Source organism: Canis lupus, chromosome 28 (genome assembly GCF_011100685.1).
Source record: "Canis lupus familiaris isolate Mischka breed German Shepherd chromosome 28, alternate assembly UU_Cfam_GSD_1.0, whole genome shotgun sequence".
NCBI classification, from domain to species: Eukaryota; Metazoa; Chordata; class Mammalia; order Carnivora; family Canidae; genus Canis; species Canis lupus.
Window position 1 is genome coordinate 16,047,059 of NC_049249.1, and position 13,866 is coordinate 16,060,924.

Sequence of the window (13,866 nt, forward strand, 5' to 3'; positions counted from 1 at the left end):
CCACTCGGTTCAGAGTCGATGGTTTGTCCCTGAGATCTGCTCCTCCAGTTTGGCCAGCAACCCAGTCTCCTAGGTCCGCTCTGTACTCACCCAAAGGCCCCCAGAGCTAGGTGTGCAGGAACCCGGTGGCCCGGGCTTCTTGTCCCGAGCGCTTGCCCCAGCGCACCTTCAGATGTGACTGAGGGCCGAGGGTCAAGAAGTGCTGGGTGTGAAATCTCACCTCCCTGATAGAATCATTCATTCACCCGCCACCGCGCCCCCCACTCAGTTTTTTTCTTGAGCTTCCGCTGTGTGCCTGGCCCCAGGGAGGCTGTCCTCGCTCGCCCCGCGCCTGGCGCCCGGGGAGCTCACGGTCCTCGCTGTACCGTTTCTCCGTTTTCAACACCAAGTTCCTCCGCGCGCGAGGGGAAGGCGCTCAACTCCCGGAGCCCGTGTCGCCCCGCACCTTACCCGACCTGGCCCGGGCCCGGCGCCGACCGCATCTGGCTGAGCGGGCGCGCGCGTGTCACTAAGACGCTCATTCACCGGCGCAGCTGTCCCCATAGCAACCGGAGCGGGGGAATCCTGGCGCCGGCGGGGGCGGGGGCGGGGGCGGGGGCGGGGGCGCCCTGCACGCCCCGCGCTCCCCCGAGCCCCGCTGCGCGCGGACCCGCCGGCCGGCTGCCACCACGCACGTCGCCGCAGCGGCCGTCCCCGCGGGCGGGGAGCGAGCCGGCCGCCGAGCCGCCGAGCGCCCGCGCCGGGAGCCCTGACTCTATGGCCCCAGGGGAGCGCGCCGGAGCCTCCGCGCCGCCCACCAGCAGCGGGAACCCGAGCCCCAGCCCGAGGAACAGGGGACCCCGGGCGCCGCCGGCCCCGGCCCAGGGGCCAGCGGGCAGCCCCCGCGCCCGCGCCCGCGCCCGCGCCCGCGCCCGCCCCCGCCGCGGGGAATGGCAGGCAGGTAGCCGGCGAGCGCGAGGACCCCCGCGGCGGGCAGGCCGGGCCTAGGACGGCGCGGCCCCGAGAGAGGGAGGAGAGCGGCGCCCGCCCGCCCCCGGCCGCAGCCCCGGCAGGGCCCTCCCCCGGCGGCGCGCGCCCGCGCGCACACACCCGCGCGCCGTGTGTCCGCTCCTGCCCAGCCTCGCCTGCCCCCCGCGAGTGCCGAACCCCCCGGGGCCGGATGCCATGGGTAACAACTTCTCCAGTATCCCCTCTCTGCCCCGAGGAAACCCGAGCCGGGCGCCACGGGGCCACCCCCAAACCCTCAAAGGTAAGGCAGGCTCCGCCGGGGCCGGGCGCCGCGGGAGGACTGGGGCGCAGGTGCAGGGGCAGGGAGAGGTGCAGAGGTGTAGTTGGGGAGCACAGGCGGGGGCCACCTGTTGTGCGTATTGGGAGACTCGAGGTGCGCATCTGGCCCTGGAGGTGGGCTGGGGGTGGGGGGCTGCTGGTGGGGGTGTGGAAAACCGGGAGGATGGCGTTCCGTGGGGTCTGCGCAGTTTTCCTTGCCAGCACTAGGAGCGTCACTGGAGTTAACTCAGGCCGTGATGCTAGGCTAGCGCGCAGGGGTTGGGAAGGGCATTTGCCCAGTGGGTAGGCGAGTGTGGCAGGTTGCTCAGGACGGCCAGCTGTGCTTCTCAAGGGACGCATCACAGTCCCGTTTTTTTCATCTGCCCCGCGGCTGGCTGGAAAGGTCAGGCTGGAGGCACTAGTTGCATTTCCAATTGGAGGGTCTTAAAGATCTAGGACTGACTTACAGCAGCCTGGAAGAAGAGGCCAAGGCTGATGGCCTCTGGAGTCCTCTGCAGCTGTTGACTTTTTGCACCCACTGACTCAGCTTGGTTTCGGGTTCCTCCAAAGGCCAGATGTCCAGTCCGAACCTTAGAAAGGAAAGGGTGGGAGTCTTGAAACAGAGAAACATTTATTAGGAATGTCTTTGCTGTCCAAATCCCCAGACCCACCCAGCCCCCCCAGGGAGGCCCAAGGCCCAGTCCTCAGCCCTGCGGCTTCCAGCGCTGTGTCTGACCTTTGCAAGACACAACTGGGTCCTCCCAGGCCCTCAGACCCCACAGATTCCCTGTGGGAAGCTGCTTTTCTATCAGCCTCAGAACCAGCTAGCACTAGTCCTGGGCATTCGAATAGCTAAGAGCCAGAAAGGGAAGCCCTTGGTCTTCCACAAAGAACCACCCACTTCTTTAGCCCCTTGGGTTGTGAGAAGGATAATAGTAATACCCCTTGGCAAAACGTCGTTTGCCATGAACTTTCATGAACACCTGTTCATGTGAGCTAGGAAACTACTCTGGGGAGTCAAAGCTAATCATACCCATTTTACAGTTGAGGAGGACCGATGCTTGTTTTAGGTTCCCGAAGCCAGCGAGAAGCAGAGCTTGGCTGCAGAGCTACATCCTCTGACTTGGAGTTTGTCATCAATCTTGCTGGACAACTAACCTTCCAGATTGGGGGACAGGACAAGACGCGGGACCATTGTTCTGTGTTCTAACTCCAAACCTTCCAGAACTTCCGCTCTCCCTTGGTTTGGGAAAGTCAGTGGGTTTGTTGTCTTTCTGGAAATTACTATGGTGGAACATGTCAGTCCTTTTAACGTAACATATTCATCAGCCTTGTGATTCTCCCTGCAGGCACTGATCCTAGCAAAATGGAGATCCAGGCAAATACTTATGCATCAGGTTAGGATGTTCACGGCAGTGTTATTTATACTAGGAAAACAACCTAAATGCCCTGTAATCATGGCATATTTTCTTGGTGGAGTATTACATAATCTTTAAAATTGTATTTTTGTCTTTTTTCTTTTTAAAAAGATTTTATTTATTTATTCATGGAAGACAGACAGAGAGAGAGAGAGAGAGAGAGAGAAGCAAACAGAGAGACACAGGTAGAGGGAGAAGCAGGCTCCCTGCAAGGAGCCTGATGTGGGACTCTCGTGGGTCTCCAGGATCACACCCTGGGCTGAAGGCAGTGCTAAACCACTGAGCCACCCAGGCTGCCCTAAAATTGTATTTTTGAAGAATATTTGATGACTTGGGAATACGCTCACTGCAGCATAATGACATTTAACAAAAGCAGAATACAAAGTTATATAGACTGTGAGATCTCAGTTTTGTTTAAAAAAATATGAATGTAAAAAAAAAAAAAAATCCAAGCCCTGGAAAGAAAGTTTCCAAAGGGTAACAGTGGTTTTCCTCGGAGCCATGGGTAATGGGTATCATGTAAGATTTTCTTTTCTTTTTTATACTTTTTTCAAGAATTTCTACAATAACCAAGTATTATTTTTTATCATCCCAAATAAGCTGTAAGTCTTAGTGTGTATAGAGACTATTTCTGAGCATTGGGAACAGATTCCTAATGATGGAGGAACCTGTGGACATTCTGTCCTTTAATGTCCTTCCTCACAAGTGAGAAGAATGAAAGGAAGGGAGAGTGATTTGCCCAGTTATTGCATCAGATGGCAGAGTTGGGTTGAATCCTTCAAGGGTAGGGTAGCTGGACCAGTGGGTTGACTTGAAATTTAATTGTTCACAAACTGTCCAGTGAAGGCCAGCTTGCTCCGTCCTTGACCCTAGGGAAGCCCAGAGAAGGCTTTGGTAATTTCACCCTTTTTAAATCTAAAGTGTGGGATTATGGGATGTGAGGTCTCCATGGCTGGAGTCTTTGTCAAGGGAGGGAAGGGGCAGGAGAGGGTCTGGGATCCACCTACCTCCCTGTTCCCACCCCAACTTCCTCCCCCGTCTGACTCCCCACCTATGTCACCTGGGAAGCCACCCTGTGCCGCCTCTCTGGTTTGCAGGAATCAGTTCTTCTATGGGACTCAGTGGTGGTGAAACTCCCCATCCCCCTACATCTCTCTCCCTCTGCCCATCTCCCTTCAGGCTTGATTTACCAGAATCCACTCTCTTCTCCCTTCCCACACACCTGCTGGAAGTGGCCATGAGAATTTTGATTCTGCTACTTCCAAGCCTGAGATGAAAGATTAGAGCATGCCCATGATGGCCACCTATGGGTACCCTCTGTCCTTTGTCCGTGGTCCACTGATCCTGACTTTTCCCCAGCCTAAAAAAGCCATCAGATTTATTCTGTGATTGTTTTAGTGTCCATTCCAAACTGTATCGGCATTGACCTAGTAGTTTTCTCTGATATATGAGTGGTCATCCAGAATTCTGTTTCAATTGTATTGGTGTTGACCTCAATACTGATTCTAAGCCTGTCCACCCAGACTTGTGTTCAGATTGCTTCTGTACTCACCCTGAACCCTGTCTAATTCATATCAGTGCCTATCTGGAAATTTCCTGGGGGTGGGGAACTCTCGATTTTTTCTCTCCTTCTATAATTGCAACCTCTATTGACTTCTCACCATTTTAATTAAAACAACTGGAAGAGGTCTGGCATAATAGGGACCGTGGGACACACTGGAGATCTAAGATTGGTCTGGCTATCAGGCTGACATGAAATGAAGCTCATCCATCACCTGTCAGTTCGTAGACTTTGGTGTTCTCCCTGGAGACACACTGACTTCACTTCACTGCTGGCGATTCCCACTGAGGTCTGAACAGTGTTGGTCTAGGAGTATCCAGGGGAGGGATCCAAGGCATAGCTCTGGGCTTAGGACCAACAGACAGTTATGAGGAGTTGCTATGTGCTTGGCCTAGAGGTGAAGGCTGCTGACATCCCTGTATATTCAAAGGCTGAAGATCTCTTTGAAAAGGCGAGGCAGATTTGAGCTGGACATAGATGGAACTGCAGAAATTGGGTATATGGCAAGGGGTGGGTGCAGCAGGAGTGCTAGGGTCTGGGGAAGAAGGTAGGGGAAGGGACATACAGCAAAGCCCTGTATGGGAAGCAATGACTGCGTATATATTCTCAGTGATGGGTACAGGATAACTGGGGCAAGGGGCTTATGCTTCGTGGAGTCAAAGGCAGAGAATAAAGATTTTCCTCCTTTCCAAGCTCTTTCTGAGTGCCTGCCTGCCTGAGGCTAACGGTTGAGGGGAAGGTAACTAGGAAAACCTTTGGACAGGGGCTATCCAGCCCCAGTGGTCACCCATGGGGATTGGATGGGCCCCCTCCCATCTATTTAAAATTGAGGTGAAATTTACATGAAATCCACCATTTTAACATTTTATTTCATTATTTATTATTTTATTTATTTCAGAGAGAGAGGGAGAGGGAGGGGGAAGAGGCAGAGAGGAGAGAGAATCTTCAAGCAGACTCCCCTCTGAGCATGGAGCCTGACACAGAGCTCAATCCATGACCCATAGAGATCATGACCTTAGCCAAAGCCAAGAGTCAGACACTTAACCGACTGAGCCACTCAGGTTGCCCCCATTTTAACATGTTAAAGTGTACAATTCAATGACATTTAGTACATTCACAATGTTGTGCAGCCACCACCCCTATCTAGTTCCAGAACATTTTCATCACCTCAAAAGGAAAGTCTGTACCCAGTAGGCCGTCACTCCCCATTACTCCCTCCCCTGAATCCTTGACTAAGAATGCTGCTCAGAAACACTAACCTGGGAAGTGGTGGACTGGGATTTCTACCCAGAATGCCAAAACCCATGAGAAAATTGGTCTTGGGGGAATTTTTGCATATTGGGGCTTTCTCTTCCCTGACCTGCTGGGATGGCTTGTACTCACTTCCAGGATATGTACATTGAGGGTCAGGCATTGGCTCTAAATCACAGTGGCCAAGATGGAGGCCAGGTAGGCAAGAACAAGATGGAGGAAGGGGAGGATGCAAGGGGGCAGGAGCTGGGCACTGCCTGGGGGATGCCAGGGATGCTCTGTCTTGGTGTGCCAGATGCCTGGGCCTATTTGCTGTTGGTCTGTGACTCTCCCAAGGGCTAGAGGCTTAGGGGCTGCTTCTCACTGAACTGGTTGCTTTGGCAACCCTGGGCAGGATGCAAGTGGTCTCCTTGGTAACGCCTGGGAAACCTGCCTATGGGGATGGAGGGAAGTGGACTGGCCAGTGGTCAGGCAGGGTGCACAGGCAGAGCTGGGCTACGCTACCCAGATCAAAGGCCTTTGAGGAGGGTCAAGCTTATAGAATAGGCTGGGCCGCCTGTTGGCCATTCTCCAGCAAGCCAGAGTCCAGAGGCCTAGGGGAACTGGGGGCCTGCCTGGCGACACCAAAGGCACTAATGGGCCAGGCCAGGAAGTGGGAGGAGATGGGGGTGAGAGTGGGAAGGGGGGAGAATATAGCTTCTGGATGACAGATCCAGCCACAGGGTTTATTAAAAAGATGCTTATCAGAGGTCATTACCCAGATCCTGCTGCTTTGGGAAATGAGCAGGTGCTGACGCCTGTGGGGGGCCGGGCGGAGAGAAAAGAAGGTCTAGGAGAGGAGGAGAAGGAAATAGACAGAGTCACTGGCAGGCAGGTGGGAGGCCTTGGCTTTCTTTCTGCTCTAGCTGCATTTGGGGGGTAGGTGGGGCTCTGCGCTGGGCTCTGCAACCAAAGTTCTCCTCGGGTGAGATTTGGGGTTCCAGGGATGCTTTGATGGGAAGGGCTTATTCTGTTGTTCAACAAATACATACTAAGCATCAACAATGGGCCACTCTCATAGGCATGAGGATACAGTGGTATACAAAATAGATGACGGTTTGCTGCCATGAAGCTTCCCCTCCAGTGGAGAGGCAGATGAGAAGAAAAATGACAAAGGAACAAAAATGAATCAGAATATGATAATAAGTATTAACATGCTATGTGCTGGAGCCTGTGCAAGCTCTTTATACCTATTATTTAATTAAAAATATTTATTTTAAAGAGAGATAGAGAGCTTGAGTGGGCAAAGAGGCAGAGGGAGAGGGAGAGAGAGAATCCCAAGCAGACTCTGTGCTGAGCACGGAGCCTGATGAGGGGCTCAGTCCCACAACCCTGAGATCATGACCTGAGCCAAAATCAAGAGTTGGATGCTTACCCGACTGAGCTACCCAGGCACCCCTGATCTCATGTAATTTTTAAACAACTTTGTGAAGTAAGTATGATTATTAACCCCATCAATGGATGGATAAACTGAAGCGTAGAGGTTAAGTAACTTGCTCAAGCTCAAATGGCTGACATGAGGTGGAACTGGGATTCTGGCCAAAATCTTTCTGAGTTTGGAACTACTGCTCTCTCTTTCTCTTTTTAATCCAGACATACTTAGGAGACATTGTGGGTTTTGTTGCAGATCTCTGCAATAAAGTGATTAAAATAAAGTGAGTCAAATGAATTTTCTGGTTTCCTAGTGCATATAAAAGTCATGTTTACACTATACTGTAGTTTATTAAGTGTGCAGTAGCATCCTGTCTAAAAAGCAGAGTAGATACGTTAATTAAAAATACTTTATTGCTAAAAAATGAAAAATAAAAATTGTAAAAAATACTTTATTGCTAACCATCATCTGAGTTTTCAGTGAGTTGTGTTCTTGCTGGTGGAAGGTCTTGCCTCAGTGTTAATGGCTGCTGACTGGTCAGGTGGTGGCTGCTGAAGGTTGGGAGGGTGGCTGTGTTTTTTCTTTCTTTCTTCCTTCCCTTCCCCTTCCCCTTCCCCTTCCCCTTCCCCTTCCCCTTCTCCCTCCCTCCCTCCCTCCCTCCCTCCCTCCCTCCCTCCCTCCCTCCCTCCCTCCCTCCCTCCCTTCCTTCCTTCCTTCCTTCCTTCCTTCCTTCCTTCCTTCCTTCCTTCCAAGATTTTATTTGAGAGAGAGAGAGTGTGTAGGGAGGAGGGGCAGAGGGAGAGAATTTTCAAGCAGACTCCTTGCTAAGCACAGAGCCCAACACAGGGCTCTATCCCACGCCCCATGAGATCATGATCTGAAACCAAGAGTCAGATGCTTAACCACACAGGTGTCCGTGGCAGTTTCTTAAAATAAGACAACAATGGGGCGCCGGGGTGGTTCAGTTGATTAAGCATCTGCCTTTGGCTCAAGTTGTGATCCCAGGGTCCTGAGATCAAGTCCTGCATCAGGCTCCCTGCTCTGTGGGGAGTCTGCTTCTTCCTTTGTCTCTGTCTCTCTCTCTCTCATGAATATATAAATAAAATCTTAAAAAAATAAAACAACAATGAACTTTGCTGCATCAGGGATGCCTGGGTGGCTCAGGAGTTTAGTGCCTGTCTTCAGCTCAGGGCATGATTCCAGAGTCCCGGGATCAAGTCCCACATTGAACTCCCTGCATGGGGCTTGCTCCTGCCTCTGCCTGTGTCTGCCTTTCTCTGTGTGTCTCTCATAAAATAAGAGATTTCATGATTTCAAGATTTATTTTGAATAAATAAAATCTTTTAAAAAGTTTGCTGCATCAATTGACTTTTCCTTTCTCAAGTGGTTTCTTTCTTCCTTCCTTCCTTCCTTCTTCCTTCTTCCTTCCTTCCTTCCTTCCTTCCTTCCTTCCTTCCTTCCTTCTTTCTTCTTTCTTTCTGATTTTATTTATTTATTTGGAGAGAGAGGCAGAGACACAGGAAGAGGAAGAAGCAGGCCCACGCAGGAAGCCCTGCATGGGACTCGATCCCAGGTCTCCAGGATCACACCCCTGGCTGCAGGCGGTGCTAAATCGCTGCACCACCGGGGCTGCCCCTCTAGTGGTTTCTATGTAGCATGTGGTGCTAACTTGATAGCATTTTACCCACAAGAGAACTTTTATTCAAAATTGGAGTCAGTCCTCTCAAACCCTGCTGCTGCTTTAGCCACGAAGTTTATATAATATTCTAAATCCTTTGTTGTCCTTTCAACGATCTTCATAGCATCTCAAGAAACCCACTTTGCTCATCCATAAGAAGCAGCTCCTCATCGGTTAAAGTTTTATCACGAGATTGCAGCAATTCAGCCCCATCTTCAGGCTTGACTTCTAATTCTAGTTCTCTTGCTATTTCCACCCCATCTGCAGTTACGTCTTCCACCAAAGTCTTGAACTTCTCAAAGGCATCCATGAGGGTTGGCATCAACTTGTTCCAAACTCCTGTTAATGCTGACATTTTGCTCTCTTTCCATGAATCACAAATGTTCTTAATGGCATCTAGAATGGTGAATCCTTTCCAGAAGGTTTTCAATTGACTTTGCCCAGACCCATCAGAGGAATCACTATCCATAGCAGCTATAGCCTTATGAAATACATTTCTTAAATAATAAGACTTGAAAGTCAAAATGACTCTTGATCCATGGGCTGCAGAATGGAAATTGTGTTAGCAGGCATGAAAACAACATTAATCTCATTGTCCGTCTTCATCAGAGTTCTTTGGTGACCAGGTGCATTGTCAGTAAGCAGTAATATTTTGAAAGGAATCTTTTTTTCTGAGCAGTAGTTCTCAACAGTGGACTTAAACTATTAAGTAAACCATGTGGTAAACAGATGTGCTGTCATCTAGGCTTTGTTCCATTTATAGCACACAGGCAGAATAAGATTTAGTATAATTCTCAAGGGCCCTAGGATTTTCAGAACGGTCAATGAACATTGACTTCAACGTAAAGTCTCTCATTGTATCAGTCCTTAACAAGAGAGTCAGCCTGTCCTTTGGAGCTTTGAAACCAGGCGCTGACTTCTCCTCTCTAGCTATGAAAGTCCTAGGCGGCATCTTCTCTAATAGAAGGCTGTTTCATCTATATTGAAAATCCGTTGATAAGTGTAGCCACCTTTGGGAATGATCTTAGCTAGATCTTCTGGATGAGTTACTGCAGCTCCTACAGCACTTGCTGCTTCATTCCACACATTTATGCTGTGGCCACGGCTTCTTTCCTCAACCCTCATGAACCACCCTCTGCTAGCTTCAAGCTTTACTCCTCCAGCTTCTTCACCTCCCCGAACCTCCACAGAATTGAAGAGTCAAGGCCTTGTTCTGGATGAGGCTTTGGCTTAAGAAGATGTTGTGGTTGTTCAGACCACCAAAACTTTCTCCATATCAGCAATCAGGTGGTTTTGCTTTCATGTCATTTGTGTGTCCACAGTGGTAGCACTTCTAATTTCCTTCAAGACCTTTTCTTTTTTCTTTTAAGATTTTATTTATTTATTCATGAGAGACTGAGAGAGGCAGAGACATGGGCAGAGGGAGAAGCAGGCTCCCTATGGTGAGCCTGACGTGGAACTTGATCCCAGAACCCCTGGATCACACCCTGGGCTGAAGGCAGACGCTCAACCGCTGAGCTACCTAGGTGCCCCTCAAGACCTTTTCTTCTGCACTCACAACTTGGCTAACTGTTTGGCACAAGAGGCCTCGCTTTCCCTATCTCCCACCTTCCTCACTAAGCTTAATCACTGCTAGCTTTTGATTTAAAGTGAGAGATGTGAGACTCTTCCTTGTACTTGAACATTTAGAAGGCCACTGCAGGATTATCAGTTGGCCTAACTTCCATATTGTGGTCAGTGGAACAGTTAGAACACATACAACATTTATTGGTTAAGTTTGCTGTCTTATATAGGCATGGTTTGTGGTACCCCAAAACAATAACTGATCATAGATCACCCATGATCAGTTATATTTGATCATAGATCAAATATAATAATAGTGTAAAAGTTTGAAATACTGTGTGAATTATCAAAATGTGACACACACAAAGTGAGCAAATACTATCAGAAAATGGTACCAGTAGACTTGCTTGATGCAGGTTGTCACAGATCTTCAATTTGTGAAAGAAACTCAGTATCTGCAAAGTGTAATGAAATAAAGCACCATAAAACAAGGTATGCCTGTAACCTCTTTATTTAGAATGGTTTTAGATTAACTTATTTTAAATTTAGACTTATTGCAAAATAGTATGGAGTTTCCAGATACCCCTGTCCAGTTTCCCCATTATTTTTACTTTTTTTTAAGATTTTATTTATTTTTGATAGCACAAGCAGGGGGAAGGGGGAGCAGAAGAGGGAGAAGCAGGCTCTCTACTGAGCAGGGAGCCCAAAGTGGGACTCAATTTCAGGACCCTGAGATCATGACCTGAGCTGAAGACAGATGCTTAACCGACTGAGCCACCCAGGCGTGCCCAGTTTCCCCATTATTAACATCTTAGTATGGGAAATTTATGACAAATAATGCACCAATATCAATACATTGTTAATAACTAATGTTTATACTTTATTCAGATTTCCTTAGTTTTCCCAATATTATTTTTCTGTACCAGGATCCCATCCAGAATATCACATTATCTTTTTAGGAACCATTTTATATATTTAGTTGTCATGTTTTCTTAGGCTTCTCTTGGTTTTGACAATTCCTCAGGCTTTCTTTGTTTTTGGTGACCTTGACAGTTTGAGGATTACTGGTTAAGTGTCTTTTAGACTGCCCCTCTCTTGGGATTTCTCTGATGTTCTTCTCATAATTAGATTGCTGTATAGATTTTAGAGAGGGAGACCATAGAGGTGAAGTGCCATTTTTCATCACATATCAACAATGCACGCAATCAACATGATTTATCACGGGTGATGTTGACCTTGATCGCTTGGCTGAGGTGCTGCTTGTCTGATTTCTTCATTGTGAAGCTAAAGTTATACTTTTCGCCCCTTTCGATATTGCACTCTTTTTTTTTTTTTTTCGATATTGCACTCTTTAGAAAAAAAGTCCCTATGCACAGCCCTCACTTAAGGATGGGAATTATGCTCTACTTCCCTGAGTCCTGGGCACTACTTTAACTACTCTGTCAACCATTTCTTTAGTTACCCAGTCAGTTGGATCAGTTACTTTTGGATAAGGGCTGTGAAAAAAAAAAAAAAGACTATGGACTATCCTGGGGAACTTGGGACCTGGTCCTGGGGGTCTGGGAAGGTTTCTCTAGGGAAGTGATCTGAGGAGGAGTAGGACTTGGCTTTATGTTCCTAGAGGGGTGCATCCTTGACCCCTGCCTGTTCAATGCCACCTTAAATGTCATTGTGACATTAAAAAAAAAAAAAGCTCTCCCAAGGTTTTCTTTTTTCTTTTCTTTTAATTCCAGTATAGTCAACATACAATGTTGCATTAGCTTCAGGTGTACAATATAATGATTCAACAATTCTCTAATTACTCAGTGCTTATCAAGATAAGTGTATGCTTAATCTCCTTCACCTATTCTACTTACCACTCCACCTACCTCCCCTTTGGTAACCATCTGTTTGTTCTCCAAAGTTAAGATCTCCCACATTTTTAAAAGTATCCCAAAGGGGGCAGTACCACCCCAAATGGAGAGCATGGAGCTGGATATGGAGAGCAACGTGGAGAGTGTTCCTGGCAGGGGGCCTAGTGCAAGCCCCTGGGCTTGAGGACAGAGTTTAGAGTTGGCTCCTGCCAAATGTGGGGGGTGGGGGTGGGGGGATGATCCCAGGCAGATGTTATCCTGATCCTCTGGGCCAAGGAACTTTCAGCAGAAAATCATTAAAATCATTGCCTTGCCTCTCTTCCATGGTCACAGAGGCTGTCTATGCAGTGCTGGAGCAGGAGGAGGAGAGACGGCCTTTCCTGGAATGAAGGAAGAGGGCAAAGAAAGTATATCTGCTGGCTTATCTATGTGGCCTTCTTTGCCTCCATTGCCCCAGAATGCCATCTTGGCTGCCCCAGAGGTTGGAGAGGGGACAAGGAAAAAGGAGGATATTGCCAAGAGGGGGTGCTGTCTTTTTTAAAAAAATATATATTTTATTTATTCATGAGAGACACAGAGAAGGAGGCAGAGACATAGGCAGAGTGAGAAGCAGGCTCCCTGCAGGGAGCCTGATGCAGAACTTGATCCCAGGACCCCGGAATCATGACCTGAGCCAAAGGTGGATGCTCAACCACTGAGCCACCCAGATGCCCCAGTAGGTGTTGTCTTATCATAAGTGTGGTGGCCATTCCACATGCTCCTGGCATTCACCTTTGTCTTTCCCCTGTGGCTCACTATAGTGTCTACTCAGCATCCACTGAGAGGCAGATCTGCCCCCAGGGGATGGCCAGTCTAGAGTGTGTCCATCCCCATGGGGGTATCCATCCAGGTGCCTCTGAGAGTGAGGGGAGGAGGCCCTCTGCCTTGATCAGAGTAAGTAAAACTGCAAGGATGCGCCAGCTTATTTACTTCATGTGTTGGTGCCCTCTTGGTGCTGGACATGGCTCTGGGTAGGAAGCACTGAGCCATGAACACTGGGCATTGTGTCTGCCCTTGAGGCACTCCCAGCCCAGCCTTACTTAGTTTAGATACCTGTCCCTATTGATAGAAAGGTCCTGGAGCCCTTTTTCTCTTCCATGTCTGCTTTCTTTTCCTTTCCTTTTCTTTCCTTGATCTTCCCAGCAAATGTTCCTTTGAACACATTCTCCCAGAGAAGGGAAAACTGGCAGGTGGTCAGGTGTATGTGTTGTGGGGCTGGTGGAAGGGCAGGTGGCCCCTGACTTTGAACATCAGAACCCAATATCTTGTAGAGACCATTTTGTTCCCATCACCTTTCTCAGCCCCAGTCTGGTGTTCTCAGTCCCAGGGAGGGGAAGTGACTTGGCCTAGGTCATACAGGAGAACTGGACCAGGTGGTATTGTGGTCTTATGGCTCTGACCTTGTTGGATGATAATGCTCTCCAGAGTCTGCAGAAGTCAACCCCAGAGGAACAGCTGAAGGGGATGAGTGCTTGTCCCAGCTGTGCTGTGTGTTGTCCATAGGGGAGCTATTAAAGGGCTTTAAATGGAACAGTAACAGAATCACTTAAATGTCTTAGAAAATTCTGGGGCAGGAGAGGACCAGGGCAGGGCCAGGCGGGAGGTTGCAACAGACGAACAGGGGAGGAGACAGGTGCGGCTTCTGCCAGCGTGGGGCAGTGAGCAGTGAGGCAAATAGAATGATTTCAGTTTGAAGATTTGCAGGTGGTGAGAGAGATGTAGAGGAGCTGCTTGTGCGGTCACATCTCTGGGGAGATTCTGACTTCTAGGGCAGTCAGTGAAGCACCAGGTGGCCTGGCTTGGAAAGGCTTGGATGCACAGGGAGG

General features: G+C 49.1%; 1 protein-coding gene across 1 annotated transcript in view; it reads left to right on the plus strand.

Annotated features, from left to right (window-relative positions):
• Positions 1–1,070: 1,070 nt before the first annotated feature.
• Positions 1,071–13,866, plus strand: part of NEURL1 (neuralized E3 ubiquitin protein ligase 1) — a 79,288-nt gene continuing 66,492 nt past the window's right edge. The window contains exon 1 of the mRNA XM_038578692.1: positions 1,071–1,249. Within this exon, the coding sequence (XP_038434620.1) occupies positions 1,165–1,249 (85 nt within the window). The 5' untranslated portion in view covers positions 1,071–1,164. The remainder of the gene's footprint in view (positions 1,250–13,866) is intronic.